At 42.1% G+C, this 21,770-nt stretch overlaps 1 protein-coding gene across 2 annotated transcripts in view; it reads left to right on the forward strand.

The window, feature by feature from the left end:
- The first annotated feature begins 8,518 nt into the window (after positions 1-8,518).
- Positions 8,519-21,770, forward strand: part of ssh2a (slingshot protein phosphatase 2a) — a 30,262-nt gene continuing 17,010 nt past the window's right edge. The window contains exons 1-2 of one of the 2 annotated variants that reach the window (XM_037071388.1): positions 8,519-8,726; positions 11,426-11,469. In XM_037071388.1, the coding sequence (XP_036927283.1) occupies positions 8,664-8,726; positions 11,426-11,469 (107 nt within the window). In that variant the 5' untranslated portion in view covers positions 8,519-8,663. Of the gene's footprint in view, positions 8,727-11,425; positions 11,470-19,256; positions 19,827-21,770 lie in introns of those variants that run through there. The other variant, XM_037071381.1, reaches the window with a different exon arrangement.

The following is a 21,770-nucleotide window of genomic DNA, read 5'->3' on the forward strand; positions in this document are numbered from 1 at the left end:
CATCTGTATAGAATAAAGATATATAAATATATGGGAAATAATAGATAATAAAGATATATGGAAAGAAATAACCTCTGTCTGTTGGTTCATTCTTCTGTTAATTTGTCAGTCTGTTTGACATGTTATACAGCATTTTGTTTTTATTTATTCTATCTACTAAATGGCCAAGATCAGTTGGGCGAAAGATGTTTAAAGTAAAATTTTGATATATCCAAAACTGAAAGAGACATGAAGTTTGGATCAAAGGGGCATAATCACCGCAGTGCAAAAAAACCCTTTCATTTCATCTCCTCGGTCATGGAAAGAGCACAACAGAAGAAACAAAAGTTCTGACCCGAGCTGCAGTGTATTGCAAGTCCTGTATCCATTGTCATAATTTATTTATTCAATAGTATGAATTTACTAATCAGAAAATATAAGTACATTAAAGGTGCACTATAGAAGAATTGGCCATGTGACAAATTCATATGAAAAAGAAACAAAAAACAAATGTGGGGCAGTACACACCGGAGCAGCCACTAATTGCTGCTAGCTTGTTGTTAGCTACTTAGCTCAGTTAGCTGTGCAGCTAGCGGTCTGGACAGTGACTTTTGAGCACCGAAGGGGTAGACTTCTGAACATTAAAACTGTTGTTCTCATAGTAAGTTGTTTATGTTTGCTACAGTAATGTTACAATGTTGGTCTATTCTGCATACATGACATCTGTTACATTGATTGCCAGTTCATCCTTTGCCCCTTTTCATGCTTTTTGGTGGGAGTTTTTCCTTTTTTATTGAATGCTCTGCATATTGTAAAGACCCTTGATGAAGAAAATGTGATATGCTTTACCACGAGGAGTATCTGCCCACTCTTGTTTTTGCCATTCACTCTTTGTCTCTTGTATTCCAAAACCTCAGAAAAATTCATCTGAAACAGTCACCGTGACTAGATGCCACCACTGCCGAGGGAAATTACTGGGCGGTTTTTGTGATTAAAATCTTGTTTTTTGGACTTTGCTCTGTTGACTGATCTGAATCAAACTCCATCATGACGTGCTGTGTGGAATGCTTGCTAATGAGGTGCTGAAACACTGAACTTCAACACTACCGGATAAAAACTACTAAAACAGTGGCCTACATGTTGAGACAGGATCAGCAAGTTTTGCTCTATGTTGAGGTTGCTGTGTGTCACTGTGTGCTGATCCTGTGTTTATAGAGGATAACAACTCCATTAGCCATTCTTAGTGAGTGGATAATGAGCTGCCAGCTCAGATTTGGCACACAGCTCAAGAGAGGCGGCACAACATCTGGGATGTTGTGTTTTATCTGTGGCAAACGTGTGAAAACAATTACAGGCATACTCAGTTATGGGAAAAGCATGTTCTGTCTGTAATAATGACTCGACTGATTTGAAAGTAGAGTGACAGAACACAGCTGAGTGAACCGAGCATCATTTCTATCCAAGGTGATGCATTGAGCCTCTATAAACGCTGCTGGCTACTGCGACTTGTCAGGACGATCATTGTTCTTCTGTCAGCCTGTGTGTCTGTTTACATCCACTCCTGTTTGAAACTTTGGATTCGGCTGCTCCAAAAGCTTCATTCTGTACAGTCAGATGGTTGACAGGACTACAATATATTTCTGAATGGTCCATCTATGTATCTATCTTACAAAAAGACGTTCTGTCAGACGGGTATGCAAAATAACAACTACTGTGTTCAGAGCGTACTTGCTCTATTGTGGGCCAATAATGATCAACAACATCCACCCAGTCAAAGTTTTAATCACTTGATTATTCTCCTTTTAGAGTTTTAACCTTTTTTAAAAAATAAATAAATAAATAAATAATTTAAAAAGCATAGAAAAGGCTTTACTTCCTAAGGGAACTGTAGAGAGTCAAGATCTCATCAGCTGTTACAGAAGAGCAATTAAAAGCATCCTGCAACAAATCTAGCATGGTTCATGCACAGTCCCGTCACAAATGCCCTGGTGATTAAAACCACCCAGAACATCCATGATATCATTATCATGGGTCTGCATAGAGCCCAAAGGATACTATAAGACAACACCCACCTCAGCCACGGTAAGTTCACCCTGCTGCCATCTGGCAAAAGATGCAGAAGCATCCACTGAGACTCCTCAACTCACCCTCAACACTCCACCGTACAGTATAAAATACCCTTGTGTGGAACCAGTACAGAAAAATGAACCTTGATAAACGCTCAACCGGGTGAGCTACTGGAGCTCCCCATGGAGCCAAAACTACTTCACATGCTAAATAATATATTTGTTGTCTAGACTGTACAGTGTTATCCGTGTTGAAATAGCTGTTGTTGAAGAAAAGAAGAAAAAACATCTACAGTACGCAGTCTCTGTGTGCAATACAATGGTTCCTTGTCACCACCTATTAATCCCACAACTGAAACAGACACACATACACACACACACATTAGAGAATGAAGGAAAAGGAAGAGCATGTGTGTTTGATTCCAGTATTGCTGTGAGGATGATTTTCTGCTGAGCAGTAGCCAAAGACAGATGTGCAGTGATGCATAATGCAGTGAGTGAGAACAGTGTATCCCGAGGCAGTGAGAAGAAACTTTTTGCCATTCCACACAATGAAACTCATAATGGTCTTTTTTATTATCATTATTATTTTTTTGCTGTTGTTCTCTGTGCACCTCTCCGCGTGTGCACATTTCCCCAGTATGTGTGAGTGTGTGTGTGTGTGTGTGTGCGCTTTATTGTGGCAATTTCCTCTGAGCTCCCCTCCCCTGATTGATGGACGCACCCTGTGTTCCCTGTCTTGCCTTATCGCGGCTGATCTATATTAAACAGTGTGGCAAAGCCAGCATATCCCTCCGCCTCTGCTGTACCTGTCATCTCGGCATCTGCCTGCCTGCCTCCCAGTTTCTCTCACTATCAGGTGTCTATCAAGACCTGGGGGCTCATTTCATCTCTTTTCAGCTCTCATATCTTCTTATTTCTTTTTCTTTTCGTATATTAATTTGAGCGAGCCGGCCTGGGCCTCGGGCGCTTGTTTGTGCATGTACGCATGGGTCAGCTCTCCTTCTTGACAAATCCCCTTGTGGGTTCTGTTCAGCGTCCTGCACTGTGGTAGCCTCATACTTCATTGCAGCGGCTCACTTTGACTTCCAGCTTTTCCAGAGCGCAGCTGAGTTTGACATTATCTTTTAACCGGCTGTCTGTCTGTCTCCCCTCAGTTCTCGATGAAACATGTTTTTTTGACAGCAATCCCAAGGGTCACTCTTCTTCTCTGACAGAAGAATCCTGGCATTTACTTCTCTAACTTACTCCGCCTGTCCTCTCCCTGCCTCCTCTTTTTTTCCCCTCTACCCAGCCCCTCTGCTGATCCCCTGATACCGTCACTGCCTCTGAAGAACAGGAAATGAAACTCTTTTTTTCCCTTCAATCTGTCACTCCCACCCCTTTATCGCACAGAAACCTTGATTCCCAGCAATGGCTGTCTCTCACTCCCCTAATGAACTCATTTTGCGCGAAGGGAGAATACCATCTTATCTCTGCAGAGAAAGGCCCTCTCTTCTCTCTGACACACTCCCTCTCTCTCTCTCTCCCTCATTTCTCCATCGCTCGCTTCTCCTGCCTCCTCAGTTCATATAACTGTTGCCAAGATACGCCAAGAGGTCCGTGATCTGTTGTCTTCTCATTACAGATGAGGAGATGAGAAAGATGAGGTGACAGTGAAATGATCTTTAATAGTAATGGTCCGGGATGTACCGGCTCCATTATTCCAGTATTATGAGGGTGTGTGTGTGTGTGCGATATGAAGTCAAATGACCACCGTGCCCGCCTCAAGATGACCGGAAAACAACACACTGAGTTTATGTTCCACGTCATCCACTCTTTGTTTTTGTCAGCCTGAGTCAGAGCCAGGTAAGTTTTCAGTTGGGTAAAGACCACAGTGACTGTGGAGGCCACAGCATATGCTTCACCTTGTCTTTTTATTCTCATTAAACTATTCAAAGACCCACTGTGCCTCACACTGAAGCAGCATTCAGCCTAATCTTTGCAGTTCAGCTGTCCTTAGACCCCGGTGGAAAAGCAGAGAAAAACTGATGGAACCTTTGAGAATCTTGGAAAGTCTTTCCTGGAATCCACTTTGCAGGTGTTCAGATTTTGACAGAATCTGCAGACTAGTTGCTTCCTGCAGATGTTTGGCTGAATCTATTCATCTTCATGTTGATGAACAGAATCTACATGTCTTTTATAACTAAGACACAAAGTACAGTAAAATATCAGCAAAAAGTAAAGGGCTACAGCAGAGGGTAGGCCGATGCAGTGAGTCAGATGCATTCAGTAAGGAAGGTAGATGGGATTGCTGTGTCCTGTCAGTAAGACTCATGGCTGCAGACTTGATGAAGATCAATGACGCAAAGCGCTAAATGATGAACTTGCCAGATAAATGCTATTGCATGTTTAAGTCCAAGCGACTGTAGTAGGTATGACCTCGTGTATGATGTGGAGGAGGGTTTGACAAGTGACACTGACTGAGCCACAAATCACATATAATTTACACTGCATGCCAATTTCTACATGTCTTACATCAAAACAGGCAAAGCCCATGCTCCCAAGCTCAAATGTTTGCTGGCTGATGTGTTCCAGGTTGAAAATCCTATAAACATATGAAATCTGACAAGCTTATCATTTCCCTGCTCTCTCTCCCTCTGTGTGTGTGTGTGTGTGTGTGTGTGTGTGTGTGTGTGTGTGTGTGTGTGTGTGTGTGTGCAAAAGTTATTTTCACAAAATATGCTGCATAGAGCTATCTTGGTCAAACAAAGGTGTCGTTGTTAGAATGAAACGATTCATTTCAGGAGTTACAAAGCCAGACACACGTGTTTGATTAACCAGTGATGTTGATAGCTTATCTGAAAATCAAACAAAGAAAAAAAAAGAAAGAAAAACAAATTAAATCCCAATTCTGAAAACAAAACACTGGCACGGCTGCGGCTGCCTCTAGAAAGTGGAGGAGCCAGTTAGTAGGAGACGGCTGGTTTTGTCGGTCAGAGTTCATTAGAAAAACAGGATAAAACCTAGAAGCGTACAAAAATGCTTAAATACTTAAATATTAGCACCCGCATTATATTACACTGTCCAACTGACGACATGTGATGGTGGTTAGCTGATGACAGAAGCTGCAGTTTAGGGGGACAAAATGCTATCTGGCCTCGGGCCCCCCGGAAATGTGTAGCGCCAGCCCTGCTCTTTGTGTGCCGTCTGCAGCCGGCAAAGTTCCTTTTATCATTATTTGCATACGGATAGGCTGTTCTCAAAGTATCATTAACAGGGATAAAATATGGTGCCTCCCCTGGGCGCATGGATGGTGAGTTCACTGGGTCCTTTGAGATTTGAATGCGTCAGAGACGTAGCGACATCACTGCCTAATAGGGGCATTGTTAACAGTGTTGTGAAAAGTTCAAAATGTCTGCCATGAGAAAAGGTTTAAAGCTTTGACCGCAGACAAAGACCCTGGTATCGTCTTCTTGCTTTTCAGACAGACCTAACTCATCCTCTCTGTCACTGGCTAATACAGCAACTAATAAAGTAATGCTGGAGGATTTTGTTATTCCAATTAGCAGGAGAGGCTAGTTAGCTCATTATTCACACCAGGAAGATAGTGATGTTGCTGCAGCCAAAAATCAGAGTTTAATTAAATGGCACAGTTTAATTAAAACAGTGTCCATTGATTATTTAGCCACGCGTCTGCTGTTGTGGTGAATGTGTTGAAAATGTCTAATTACATAACAAGCAGATTAGGAGCATTCATTTTGGGTGTTTTTCTACGGCCACTTAAAAAGTCTAAAATTGCACTCATCTATAAAGGAACATGGCATGATAGTGTAATTTAAGCAAAGTCCCTGCTTGTAACTGCTTTATCCCAAAGAAGTCAATATAACTTGTCTGGGTAAATACTGTAGAATAAAAAAGGTTTCAAGGTGGTATGTGTTGATTTTCATTTTTTGGCACTTGTGTCAATCATTTAATTCTCACATTCTCATCTGAACGCCTCGCCTCAGCTGTGAATTATGAAACAACGTTGCCTTCTTACTTTGCTCTTATCTTTGTGAGAAAACCCCACAAATCTTTGGGTGGAGACAAGTCACATCAGTTTTAACATCTCATGGGTTATAATGACCAGCCTGTCATCCAAGCGAATTTCAAGTCTCTGTAAACTGTAAGCTGATTTTTAATGGGGTCCTATCCCCCCCTGTTGGTTTTAAGGAGTATAATATCCTTAGAATTACAGCAGTGCGTGCTGGCGGAAGTTGACCACTGGGGGGACTGGAGCTCTGTAGAGAGGAGGCGAGTGAGGGGATCAGGGTGTGGCAAGGCAGAAAAAAAAGTCATTTAAGCTATGGATGGTGACATCATCATTGAAATACAATTATGTGATCTTGCAAAACCAGTATTGTGTAACTATAGTAGTGGAGCATGCCAGTGAATCAGTTTTAAAATACAGAACACAAAAAAGTTGTTTTTGATTTGTTTTTATTATACACACAATCTTACCACACAGCCATTTAACCAACTTCACTCACTCACTCACTCACACACACACACACACACACACACACACACACACACTAGTTTGCGAACCAGCATCTTGTGGATAGCAGAGGTTTAATTACAAGGAGGCTTGTGTCTAGCCCCACTGTCTCTGTCTTGACAGTAAATCCCTAAAGTAGAATCATCCTCACCTCTAATCCTAATCTTGTTTTCCCTACACACTTGCTTTCTCAGTCTCCCTCTGCCTGTTGCGGTTCCCCACCTGCCTGCAGGAGGTCTATTTTTTCCTCTTATTCCCTCTCTGCGACACTCTCATCCGTTTATTTTCTCATAGTTTCTGGTTGGGATATTGTGTTATCAGCCAAGAAGGCAGAAATACAAATACACAGTTTACCTCTACTTGTAGTCGAGCCGGGAAATGAGCGAAAACAGCTAGAGGTTGATTCATATGCACAGCTGCTCGCTCACACATGTGCACACAGTGTACAAGGCCTAATGGGCTACACCCAAGCTGCAGGGATGGATACAGAGGGGTGTGGGTGTGGGAAGGACAAGTCATCAATCATGCTGTCCCTGCTTTATTTGCAATCATTTGTATCATGTGCTTTCTCTATTTTTATCCCTGCTTTCTATTTATCAGTCTCTTCTCAATCCATCTTCGACCCTTTTCCGTTTTCACACTCTTCGAGTGCAAAGCAATCACTGCTTGTTCCCTCCCTACGCTACCTAAGTACCTCCTAATCAGTTTTGGTTTCATTCTGCTGTGTCTGTCTCTCTTTTGCCTCTCTTGTTTTTAACTCTAGGCTTATTGGATGATCAATAAAAAAGGAAAGAACGGGGAAGAAGATGGAGGAGGGGAAGGAACACTGAGGGGACAGGGAGAGGAGGAGGTGGAGGCAATGACCCAGATAATGCGATGAAGTGAATCAAAATGAGCCTCCCCTCCACGAAGAGACCCACCCGTCACACCCGTCCACACCTTCCTTTCCATCCCCACCAATCTCTCTATACCTTGATACAATCTAATGACGTGAATTGAAATCCAGTGGCCATGGAAATTGGGAGATGTGCTCGCTGTCCCTCTGATTTGACACTTAGCATCACCATTTTCAAGGCTCCTTAAGATATGGGTTGGGTTATCGCCTCTCATCCTTCACCTCCTTTCCCCTTCATGAACCTCTTCTGACTTTCCTTTCACCATCATCCTCCACACACACACACACACACACACACACACACACACACACACACACACACACACACACACACACACACACACACACCTCCCCCTGCTCTAGCACCCCCACCCCCACATCTCATTTCCCAGGAGAGGTGGGTATCTGAAAAACATGGAAGCACGGGGATGTAAGGTCAGGTCTTCTCCTGCAGCAGATCCTGTAGAAATATTAAGAAACACAGCAATGCATTATTTATTATGCTATATGTCACCTATCAATCTCTCTCTCTCTATCTCTCACACACACACACACACACACACACACACACACACACACACACACACACACACATACAGATACAGATACAGATACATTACGTCACATATTTTACCTATCCGCATTATTTTCAGTTGAACTGATCGATTGGTAGTGACCTTTGGATGAATGGGAGTCCAATGAAGGAATCAGCAAACCAGTTTGACAGCTGGTCTCTATGGCGCATGCGCAGAAACCGGCAAGCCCGTTTTAGGTTAAGCCGAATGGCAAAACAATATGGAAAGATAAGGCATATACCTTTCAAAATAAAAGCGTGGACTTGTCCGCTTTGAAGACGACGTGACGTTTTGAGTACAGAAGCCTTTAAAACAACGTAGACGAATTACTTACAATCGGTTACGCATAACTGCGCACAAATACTTAAACAGAATAAATACAGACTCTCATAAATATTGCTAGATAACGTCAATACTCGCATGGTGAAAACGAACCTTTATTTTGAAAAAGTAGAGGCCGGACATTCGCGGTGAGCCGACTCTAGCTTGGTGCCAGAGAGGAAACTAAGCAACCGACCAGAGAAATAACCTCAGGGGCTCGGCGTATCGTAGCGCCTGCCCAAAATAATGTCTTGTATCCCGGCTCTTCACTCTCCGAGGTGACCGAGGTCTGAGCAGCAGCAGCCAGGATGGCGCTGGTCACCGTCCAGCGGTCGCCGACGCCGAGCACTACCTCCAGCCCCTGCGTGTCTGTAAGTGTCCGTGAACTGGTTTGACATTTTGGCTCGCTTTCGTTGGTCCGTTAGCCCAGTTGTCACTGCTCGGGGTATGTCTACACGGGTGGCTAACTTAGCTGTTAGCATCATACTGTAACCTAAAAGTAAGCTCTCGCAGTTCCGCAGAGGGATGCAGGTTTGCCTTCACGGCTGTTTAGCTTCGCTGGAAGTTAACTCTCATAAAGGTGTCAAGGAACTGCTCCCTAAGTTCAACTTGGCGAGATATTGTTGGCAGCTAGAGCTCGTCTGCTAACTCGATTCCTATCCAAAAGTCGTTTCAGAAGAGCCGCCAGACAAACTTTGTGAATCGCAGCTTGTGTTTATTCTTCATTCTTTATGTTTATTCTCTGATTATTAACACGGAATATGTCCGTGCCCAATGTGCCAGTCATGTCAGGACTGCATCTACAAATTGAATGCCATTACCGCTACTTAGTAGAGTGACAGTGAAGGGAGGGGATCTGCCTGGAAAGCAGGTTAGTGTGACAGGCTTGTCAGACCCTGTTGGACCCAGTGGGACAGTCCTCTTATCTTCTCTGACACTTCGAGGCCCCCCACGTCTGGCTTCGAGCTCTTGACCCAGGCAAGGGTGAGGGTGAGGCTGGCATAGATAAGACCTCTCCTTCAGCCAGGAATATGATCCACAGTGATGATAGTTGTTCTGTCAGTCTGCCTTCTTAAGGGTTAGGGTTAGGGAGAGATGATAAATGCCACAGCTTTGGGCTGAATATCCTGATCTGTGGTTGACTTTGCACCAGGTATGAAGGCCAGTGTGATGGAGAATCACATGGTTCAGCCATGCAAATTATGGAGAATGGATAAGAAAATCCCCAGCAGAGACATGGGTGACACACATCAAAAGCATTTTACATATCATTTTTTTAAATGATGTATTTACTTCACCTAAAAGCATGATTATGGCCATAATGTATATGGATGCAGCTCATGCCACTTGATGGCATAACAGTATCCTTTCAGATATTTCATTGTTCAGATATTTCATTTGATTATGGCTTTTGAAGACCAGAATTATGAAGCTGAATATATACTTCTGAGACCCGCATTGAGGGTTTGTAGCTTTGAGGCGGTAAAAGGATCTTGGCCTGAGGTTACCAGCTGCTTGTCATGAGACCTGTTCCTGATGGGAAGCAGCCATGTGAGCTCTCTTGTGAGATGTCTGGTGCTGAGAGGCTGGATCGGGGGGCAGAAACCTGGGAAAGGAACATCAGAGCAGAGCAGTGTGAGGAGGAAAGAGCTGGAAGTGAGCTCCAACAAGAAAGATGAACATTCATGAGAGGGACATCTGGAATGCTATTACCATTTTGGGATATCTATGATAGGCTTGTTTTTTCATTTTTGGAGGCAAATAAAACACAGATTTCAGATTACTGACCATCAATAAAAACAGCTGGCTTTGGCCTTCAGCACAGCAGGGAATAGCCTCCCTATAGTGGTGGTGTACAGTAATCTGCCTAGCAGCAAACCCCTTCTTCTCATTGGCTATAAGACCACTCCCTACACATCCATGCAGTGGCATGGTTACCATGGCGATCAGCCTGTACATTATATTCCAGCCATGGCCAGGCTTATTATGGTATGTTGTTTTTAATCATGTATTGAAGGTATAGGGCCCTACACGTATCAGTTATGTGTGTGAGAGTGCTTCGCAGTGGTGTAATGGTATACTGGTATCATATTTGCCTTTGAAATCTGCTGAGCTAAGCATTTTGTCAGGTGTGTGTGCGCGCGTGCGTGCGTATTTGTGTGTACAGGAAGCATTTTAGTCTGTGGACTGTGGACTACGGACTCCTATTTCTCCTGTGTCACCATATTTTGTGTTAAAGGCAGGCAGTGTTAGGCTGCTGATGCAGAGAGGGTCATTCAGCCAGCTGCCTGCCTTCTCCGGGTCTAATCACATCTGTGGAAGCGAACACAGGAATGGATGAAAACTCCATCCTTTCTCCTCCAGTTTCTCCAATTCCTGGCCTAATGCATCCAGTCCTCACCCTAATCTTCCTCATCCATCATTCTGTTGTCATCACTCATCAGCACCAGCACGCACCAGCATCCTCATTATTGCTCAGTGTCTGCACCTATTCCTGTTTGTCCACCTATACTCTGTGTGTGTGTGTGTGTGTGTGTGTGTGTGTGTGTGTGTGTGTGTGTGTGTGTGTGTGTGTGTGTGTGTTTTGGCCTGTGCAGTAGCCAGGATTGACGGATTGATGCCAACGAGAAAGTTCCCTGAATTTTGTGAGGGATTACTGAAACAGGCCAGGATTAAAATTGTCAGTGTGGGCGTGTGTGTGGCAAACTGCTGGTTGCAGTGGTGGGGGAGGATGATTGCATTTTGGAAAAAAGGGAGACGGAGAGGGGAGGGCATGGATGGTCAGTATGGTTGAGCCTCATCCCTGGTCCCTGCTCTCAGCCTCAGTTAAAATATTACATGAAAGACTTGATGTAGCCACCAGCTAATTTAGCACTCATTTAAAGCAAGGTTAATTGAGTCTGACTCAGCTTGTAATTCAAATAGCCTTCAAAGTCTCTTCTGCCAGTGTAATTCAGTGTGTCTTTTTCGTGCTGATTGTATAGGTCTAATGAAAAGTGTTGTAGGTATTGTATTAAATATATATGTTTTTCTTTTAATGAATTTGTTTTCTTTATGTTCCTCTCTTCAGGAGTCAGGCAGTGCTGAGGATGACCGTCGCTCCCAGCCAAGGAGGTGAGACCACTTCCTGTTGTATTCCAGTTTCCTGGAATAACTCTGTTCCCTCACACTGCCATTCAGTAGCGTCACCAGAAACTGTAAATTGAGACTCAGGCCACTAGGGGGAGGCGGTACATCAGATTTACAGCGTTTCTTCAATTACTGAATCACACTTACTGTTACGGTTCTTAAAACATTAATGCAATTGTCACATTTATTTAACATGGTGCGGCACAAAACTAAATATAATCTTCAAAAGGACAACCCCATTTTTCAAAATAAAACCAGTGTATCATTGCCATGTAAATGCAAACTTACTTTATCTTTACTTCAACTGAGAACTTAACAAAAAAACAACAGTATGAGTCCACTAAAATGATATGCTCCATTAGTAAAGTAAAATTTTCTCTGCCGCTAAGTGAGTATCATCTTCAGGTTGCTTCTTACTTGTTCAACCAACAGTCTAAAACTCAAAGATTTCTCATTTACTATCATAAATGACAAAGAAAGCAGCAAATCCTTTACATTTAAGAAGCTGGAACCAGCAAATACTCAACATCCTTGCTTGAAAAGTGACTGAAACAATTAATCAATTATCAAAATAGTATATCGTTTTTTCAATTGACTAATTGGTGTAGCTTAGTAACAACAGTTTTTATTTTTAATTTTTTTCATGCTGTAAACAGATAATGTATTTGTCAGTGCTTTCGTCAATAAACCGCCATTCCATTGATGTTGTTCCATCTGGTGGTTGTGGTGGAGTCAATGAATTGCTTATGACGTATCTGTTTCTTCATAAAAGACGAGGGCGTCACCACTGTTATTGTCCTTATGTTTACTTGACTCAGGTGACTTTACTGTTGTGCTGTATCCTGGTTCAAGGCCCTGTAAGGAACGTGAATTAAAATTCATAGACTTTACAGAGGACAGGCTCAACCCATTGCTTTGTACTACTGAACACACAGAGCCTCTTATCAGTTTTAATGTAATCCCCACGTTGCAGTCTGTCCATGGAGACGCTAGCACACAATCATTAGACAAGGAGCGGAACATCAAAGCCCATGCAGCCTTTCCATCTTTAATGGACTTTGTAAGGGACTTTTGTGGACTAATCTAATCTTTTAAGTGCAATCTAAACAATCAAGTTTGTCATTAGATTTTTTTTGTATCTAGCTTTCAATGCATGTTGTCATCATTCACCTCATAGCTATCTCCTCATATATATATATATATATATATATATATATATATATATATATATATATATATATATATATATATATATATATATATATATATATATATATATATATATATATATTAAACAGTTATTACTGTCTATACTATTTAAAACAACAGGTAATTGGACTTTTTATTTCATACCTGTCTTGGATTGAGCAAAGCATTGCCGTCCTTTTGGGAGGCTATAGATATAAGATAAAGGGTGAACTGAAATTGTGATACAAACTACAAGAGCTTTGTCACACACCCTGTACATGACAACAGATAATGACAGATTTCAGCCAGACTTTAAACATCTCTCTGCCATGCTGTACCAGTGTTGTCTCAGCTTTGAACAATGATGCTAAGAAGGCTTCTCTATTGTCAGAACTCCTCTGTTGCGTCATTTTTGTTTTTCTTTACCCGTGGGCTTTGGCTGTTTCCCAGGATCACTCTCAGATTTCATTCATGTGTGTCTTGAACTCATCCACACTACATGAGCCAGCGAGACGTCACTTGGAAAAATGAAACGCATCTGAAAAAAGCTAGTTAGGCTCCCACTGGTCTGGAGTTGTTCGGAGGGTCAGAGTCTCCAGGCCTGAGCTCATCCACACAGCAGGATGAAGTGCACCAACTGTCAGGCTAAAGTTATTTTGATTCTTGTATACATGCAGTGGTTTAACAAAGCCATAATACTAGTAATGGGATTCTTAGCAGCATCTCTAACCAATTATATCTGCCCAAAAGTTCTTCGTATTTGTTCTTCGTTCGTATGTTAGCAAAGTCACCATTTTTGGACCGTCTGGTGGAGATTTATAGTGGTGCATGGAAGAAATGTGCTTATACTGTATCAGCAGATAAATTGATTATCAAAATAATTGATGACTGCAGCTCTAGTACAAGTTTTTGAGATATCCTGTTCAGCAAAATATACAGGTCTGAAAGCATTACCTCATCGGCAGCTGTGATCATATCAAAACCCAAACAAAAATGATAATAGTAATTCAGTTTATGATCGTGACTGGCTCAAGATAAACCAAATGCCTGTAGTGCATTAAACCGGGAAAAGAAACAGTTTGATGCTATGTGTCACATATGAAAATCGAAACTTGGTGACATCACTCCTGCAGGTCTTTAACACACCCCCGTAGTGCCAAGAAGGACATGTGGTCCCAATTATTTGTTACGTAATACATAAAAGCACCAGCAGCAGCTGGTGAAGTCATACCCATGTTCTCTCTCTCGTAGCGCTTATTCCCCATATGCCTAACATCATCATAGTCCTACTCTACCATTTGGCTCCATTACCTCGCTTGCCATTTGTTCAGTGTTAGCACAGATCCACACAAACACACTCGCACAGACATGCAGGGTGCAGCCAAGGGCCTTGCTGAGTGACCCCTAATGGGTATTACATAAGAGCTGAGGTCTAATTAACTCCCCCACCCTACATATGGATTCAAGTAGCAGTATGGGCCAATGTGTCGTGTGAGGGCCACTGAAACTGAGGGGGAGCTCTGTCTTTGGCAGCAGTAATATTTTCACTCAGTCTTGATTTCTCGCTCTTCTCCAGAGTTTTTGTCTCTTTTTCTCTTTCAGTTATTCAGTTGACTACTCCCTGACTCACAGCCTGTATCGCTCTTATTCTCTCTGCCTCTGCCAATGTCTCTTTCACACAGACACACACAAACAGCTGTCTGTGCTCCCTGCACCACACCAGTGATGTATAATGTTACTGCAGTGCAATAATGAATCTCTGCCACGCATTGCTGCCTCCGGACTGACACTCACTGTCAAGGAGAGTGTCTAGGAGATTTTTTTTTTTTTCAATGCCAAATTATGAAACCGACATTTGAAGGTTTTTTTCCTATGCAGAATCTTTAAATGGTTGGAGAAATGGTGAAAACAGCCGATAAATTTTGTTCGGCTATGGCCTCTGATCAAAAGACGTGCTTTCTACACTTTTTGTGACCATCTGCAGGGATATCATGTGATGTAGCATGGTTTTCACAGGTTGCAGCCTCACAAGATTGATGCACACTGTTTCCAGTCATACAGCTTTCACCTATTTGACCTAAGTATTTATTAACCCGTGAGCACAGTAATGTCCTGTAAGGTATCACCTTATAATGTTCAGTATGGTGGATTAAATGACATCACAGAAATACAGTAGGATGCAAAGCTTGCTATCAATTGAAACTGAACTTAACAGAGACTGAACTAACAAACCAAGAAACAAATTGGGCTGTCCAGTTTTCGCAGTGACGTTCATCTTGCATGTTTCTTGGATCAACAGGCCAAAATAGATTTATTTGCAAGACTACAGTCTTTGAACTGTCACACAAAGTTCAGTACAGTACTGTTTTAAAAGCTGAATTCATGCTGTTAAAGATCAGATTTGTTAAAGCACACCTGTAATGACCCATTTAAAATGTCAGTGACAGTCCATACAGCTTTCTGTTCTCCACTGTTTGATTTGTAGGGCATGTATGACGCAACAGTTAAAGCTGTGTCAGTGTATTGTATTGACTGTAGTCAAAAGCAGGCCCTGGATGAGAAAGGCCTGTAAGAATAAAGAAGGGCGGTGTTTAGCTGTTCTGTTTCTTGTCTGTCCATTGTCTCCCTGTTGTAGAGCGTTTCCTGGCACAGAATAAATGGTAGTGTTTGATTTGAGCTAAGGCTTCTGTTACACTGCAGCTTGTTTGTTTGGGTTTAATGATAAAAAAGTAATGTGTTGCTTTTGAATATTTAGGTGTTTTGAATAGCCGACAGAATTGATGTGGGTGACAAGAGAACTGCTTTGTGAGAAATAAAATAAGCCATTTTTTAATGACAGCAGACTTGCCTAGTTGTACACTGTGACACCTGACGGGTTTTTGGTGCAGGTCTCTTCTTGCACTGTAAAATATCCATGCTATAGACTCATGCACCGGCTCTGACCTAGATGCACAAGCTGAACAGGTCCACCAGGCCAAGAATTTAATGAGTCGGCAATTAGGAGAACAAGAAAGGCAAGGTGCAGTAACGAACACCAATATGACAAACCGTTTGAACACCATCTCCACATGTGGAGACATGCCTCTTTAAGTTTATAAGCTGCTGCTCCTCTCTCATTTACTCTCAACAGTGGATATCACACCCGCCTCCTGTCTTCCTACAGTAAACCTGCTGCACAAACACACAGTACAACCTGCCCTGGATTAGTGACTACGTGGGCATGTATGTCAGTGTCCCACCTCTGAAAAAAAGAGATTGTATATAGGGCAAAAAGTTAAACTTGCCACATTTCATGCGCAACAGGTAGGTTATCTGGCACAAACGGCATTGTTAAAATTTGCGTTACAATTTGGAATGGTAATTATGTTATTATCAGTCCAAATTAATATACTTATTTTGCGGTATAACAAGTGAAATTTGGCAAAGTTGCCACTGTGTGCCAAACATTATATGCCACAGAATATTCATTTCAAAACTGTACTTTGCAGGATCACTTCTACAGGGTCTTACACCCAAGAACACATTTTCAGCTTGTGCTTCTTAGCTGCAGTACATTACACATTTGGTTACTGTAGCATACACAGGCTGCTTCTGCTAACAGGTCAGTCATTGTCAGTCTTATCTGGCTGTTAAGAGGGCTCCCTGTTTCTCCAAGGTTAAGTGCTCTTGTTGCAACAGAGTGGGCTGAGAGGTTGGCAAACATTTGAACTTTAGTGTGTTTTAGTCCAGCTTCTCTTTGCTTTGCTTTGTTTTCAATCTTCAAAAGTATTTTTATGAAGGCTTTTCATGGAGGTTTCGAGGCCATGTATTTTTAGCAACTCTTATTGCGCAGTCACACTACCTTCAGTGTGATTGCCATTTCAAGATGATGGAAAGATTTATTTTTTGTATATTCCTCAAGATACAGTAAATCATACTGCAGATTAAACTGTGTGAAAACTTTTAGAACAATTGTGTTCATGATCAGCTCCATAAAGTTGTTCAAGGGCACAATAGTTTTGATAAATTTGCCAAAAAACACAGTTCTGAAACTGCCTTGGGAAGAATAACAATTGAGTAACTATTGGTGTTTTTCCACCTGCAATTTTGTCTGCGCTGAGTCAAACCAAGCTGTGCCGATTTGCTTTTTCTCATCAGTTTTACTACCCCCCCAAGTTTACTTACTTACTCTAAATGTCAAAAAAGCATAGACTCAAGTTATGTGTCCTTTTTATTGTAGGACCGTATGCTCACAGTAGCCCTCGCCCTTCCTCAGCTCAGTATATGATAAACAGCTGGGTTCATGCTCTGACCAAGGAGGTTTTGTGGTATGGCTCACTTAAGGGGGACTTCCATTTACACACACGCACACACACACACACACACACACACACACACTCATACTTAAAAATATACAAAACTCCCTAACTACAGCATCATAGGCCTGCATGTTTCTGCCCATTCCCATCAAGTGACAGAGGAAGACATGTCGCGGAAAATGATTGTGCAACTACACCACACCACAACAGAATCTCATGTTCCCAGCCCACAGACAAATGAGTTCCCTCTGAGTGCTGGTAAATTTGACGACACTAAACGGAACCACATGAGAAGAGCACTGAAGCTGATGTGTGTGCATGTGGATGCTGTGGTCACAGTTGTTGGCAGAGCTCGCTGGACAGTCAGCTGGCCTTGAGACGCAAGAGTCATCCATGGGAGAGCGAGGTGCAGCAGAGCGCAATGTGATGACAGGAGCGCAGGTGTTGGTACGTTTCTTTGCATTGTGATGTAATCAGCTTAGCTACGCACAGAACACATGTGTTAAAACATTACACATGTGCTGTTACCTGCCATGTATCTCCTCCTGGACTGGAGGGGACCACGTTCCTGTCTTCTAGTTCATGAAAATGGATCAACTTTTTTCAGTCTCATTAGTTTCAAAAGTCAATGATGTCACATCTCTGAATTCAGTAGCAAGAGGCTAAAGTTCAAATTAGTTTTTTCACTACGCAAGACTCTTACTATCACAAATGACAAAAGAAAGCAGCAAATCCTTACATTTAAGACGGTGGCACCAGATGTTTGACATTCTCCTAATAATTAATCATCAAAAAGTTGGCTAATCATTGCAAATGCACCATCCACATTTGGCTGTTATGAAAGGCTAAACCAAATACTCACCTCACACTTTGAGGTATAATGTGAAAAAATACACTAGTATTAAATATTGCAGTATTACTCACTTTTAAATGTTTTATAAGATATAAACACATGAGTACATAACTTGTGGATAAGAGGACATTTGTTAGACAGGCCATGCCCACTAGCAGTTCCATAATTTGTACTTTGTGCGAGGCTTGCATGCAATGGCTCATTGGTTAGAAATTATGAATCTGATCCATCCTACATCTACGGCGACTGATTAGTTGAGGATCAGTAGCAAGTGCGGCTACGGCTCAGGGGTGTTCATGGACTTGGAACACAAACATACCGTGCAGATTACAGAGAGTAACAATGGGCTGGAACGTTTGTGAACATGGAGCCAAAGGTGTGTTGTATAACAGCAGTTTTAATAGTGCCCTGTTTCTTAGTCAAACTCCCTTTTGATAAGTGCTTTACTCTGGAAAAACATAATGCAGGCCGTCCACAAACATTACAGTAAAGCCTAGCTCCACTGTGCAGAGGTCAATGGCCACAGATGTTTTCGTTTTTGTTTTTAGGCCACTTAGCCTGAGCTAGTATAAATATGAAGCTGTAGTTTTACAGTGTTTTTCAAATTGTTGTCGGCTTACATAGGACCCTACGTGTTGCCATGCCAGTAAAACATAACATGTTTATGAGGGCTATAAAATGAACCAAAACATTGTTTCACTCTCACAGCATGCAGTATGTCAGCTGATACTCGATCTCCTCAGAGTTGCGTTAATGCGGGCGGCCCGTTTTCTCCCCCAGACTGCGATGACAAGGCAGGCTCCGGTACATCTCCAATTTACCTAGATACAACCGGCTCTGGATAACTTCAGCATGTTTCTCATTTGTTCTTGTTTCTTATGTAACTCAACCGCAAGGTTTGTGTGTTGGGAGGAAAAAAAGGGTGGAGAGGAGTCAAGTAAAGTCTCCTCTGTGAGCTGACTGCCAAGCAGAAAGCCCATGTGGGTTTAATTGACTCTATTATATTAGCATAACAAGCACATCCTCTATTGACCCCATTGTACCAGGACATTCAATCTGCTGTTGGACAGCAGTTGATTCTAACAATATTATCACATTATTAAAACGTGATACACTTCAATCTGATCTAAAGTGTTGTATAATCTATCATGGCTGTGCAGTGTGGTACCAAGAGTGTGTAGATGTTAACCAAACACTCTCTCACTGATTAGCAAACCCTCAGCCAGAGAGGAGGAACTAATCACCTGCTGGAGTGAAATACCTTGTTGTTGCTCAGGTTCCCATCGCTTTGTATACAAAGTGCGCTGCCAGTGTCGATGCAGAAGGGCCGGCAGTGTGGGCGCTCGTACCTCCCCTTGTCCTCCTCATTGGCTCCCCGCGTTTCCCAAACCCACATGTCTCCAGCTCCTCCCCGCTATGACTTCTCCGGTGAGAGTTTGACCGAAGTCATATGTCTCAGTACTGTACATGTAGAAAGGTACTGGGTTTCTTTTTTCTAACGGAGGTAAATAACATTTTGGAAACGGTACGGAAACTTACTCAACATGGGACTCTCTCTCGCCTCACTGGGATATGTTGGACAGCTTCAGGCGACAAGAACACCACGCGCCACATTTAGTTGCCCTGCTTAAGTTATTGCAGCAGACTAATTGTGTGGAAACATCTCTTTTTTTGCGGTGCCTGTTTCTTGGAATATTTCGTAATTTCGTTTTTACCGTATTCAGTCCGTTGACACCCAAGGAAGACAGCTGTTTGCCTTTCTGAAGAGAAATGACAGAGCAGCACATGACTGAAGGAGAGCAGTAGAAAGGTTTTCGCTCGGACCGAGAACACCTGACACAGTCCTCCTCCACCCTGTGCGCTCCCGCCGCCGGCATGACCCTCGGCGCGGTGTCCGAAACCGACAGCTCGTCGGCGGTCAGCTTCTGCTCCTGCTGCGGGGCCAAGATGGTACCTTACTTCAGCGACGACGCGGTGGTGTCCAAAAATCAGATCAACCAGCTGTAAGTTCAAAACAGTGGCGAGATGTGAAGGGTAGTTACACTGTAGTCAGTTTATTCATGAAATCACATGAAAGATTAAATGTATGTGACAGTAAAAGGGTCTAACTAGACAATTACAGCACCCGATTGTGAAGCGATGTGACGAAATTTGAACATTTTATCACTATGAGTAAGCTGAACATGTGTAACCGTTTTGCAACATCAGTGTGTTTCCTGGTGACGTACTGTGGCAGGATCTTACTCACCTCAGTGCTCCTCTTTGACCTTACTAAGACATGATGGCTCTGAATTAATTGTGAGTCATCCTACCTGTTTCACAGGTTCAGACACAGCCTCGTAAAAAAGGAAGCCAAACTGCTACTGATTTTTGAGAGGAGGATACAGCACCTGATCGCCATATTAGGAGTTTTTATGGGATTTTTTTTGTTGCTCCCTTTTTGTTTGTCCAAGGCTGGGACTTTGTTTGTCTGGACATCTGAATGTTTGGTGTTAGAGGATAGCTGCTGTTAAAGGTGCGCTGTTTAGTTTTGAGGAAGTAATTTTAATCATAGGAGTTAGATCTACATTGACTGATTTTTTTTTCTTTTTTTCTTTGTGTTTTTTTCTTTCTTTTTTTTAGGATTAAACAAACTTTTGTTTCATGACAGAAATAGCTGAATAAACAAACTGACTAAGACAACACAGTTTCATACCGTTTTACTGTTTATATCTGGCAGACCCTGCAACCATCCAAGCTTCAGACAGTGTCCAGGGGACCTTATTTTCCTCTGTGAACAGCTTGTTTATTCAGTTATAGATTATATTATTACCTCATTAATATTGTAAACATTAAAGTTCTGAGTTCTCTCCAAACTGCATAGTGCCCTTTGTAAGTTGTAGTGACAAAAACCTTTTTAATGCAATTTTAAATGAACCTTCAGGACAATATTCTGAATAAGTAAAACCTAAATTAAACCTAATAATATTAATAAGACCAATAACAAGAACAAAAGTCATAAAAAAGTTTTACCATATACCAACAATTCAAGCTAATATTTGAGGCTTCTGACTCATCATAAGATGATTTTGAGACAGATGCCACCCCTATCCCCCAAAAAACTGGCCTGCAGCCACTTGGAATCAGATACTTAGATTAGGAAACCTGGAAACAAGCACCCTAATGTCACTTTTCATAAAAATAGTCCCCCTTGTAACCCATTAATAAGCTGCACTTGAAATGCTGCATGACTGACCACTGATCAGATAGCATTTTGTGACCTCAAACAAAAAACCTCCGCAGTTTATTTTGGCCTTGATCTTTACAACAGGTCAATATATTTCGATGGTGTTGCCATTAATATGTCTAACAGTGATCTTATCCGGGACCTACAGTGTCTGCAGACATCTAGGTAAAATGAGGTAAAGGCTTCTTTTTGCTTGTGAGATTTTAAAGGATTTAGTTGAGTGGTACATGCAGTGAAGACAAGTTTGCCCTTCAGGAGGGATCAAAGACTAGTCTGTTCCAGTGTTTCCAAATTCTCATGTGGTGCCGCCTCAGATAAGCTTAGCAAATTTAGGAAGGGAGAAAAAAAATCAATGTACAAATTACTGCAACTGGATTAAAGGATGACGAAATCACCATTACCCAATTTTCCAGAAAATCAGTTTATCTGGTTCCAGTGTATGCGTTTGTTGTTGTTTCCTAACATTTTCGTGCAGTCAGTAATTGGTTGTGCCCTGCGTGAGAATTGGCCCTCTGTCGTGGTTTTTTAATAAAAAGTGGAGGACAACCTGCATCTTCTTGATTGCATTGTTTTTCAGCTGTTGTTTATGCATGATTGTGCTGTGAGGTTGTAGAGTAATCTGAACATGTAGTCTTTATTAGGGCAGCACGCCGTCTTTAAGGACACAGTTTTTTTGCATTTGGGAGGTTTATGGCACAACGTTGCTGCATGACACACACAC

This window comes from Acanthopagrus latus, chromosome 2 (genome assembly GCF_904848185.1).
Source record: "Acanthopagrus latus isolate v.2019 chromosome 2, fAcaLat1.1, whole genome shotgun sequence".
Classification (NCBI taxonomy): domain Eukaryota; kingdom Metazoa; phylum Chordata; class Actinopteri; order Spariformes; family Sparidae; genus Acanthopagrus; species Acanthopagrus latus.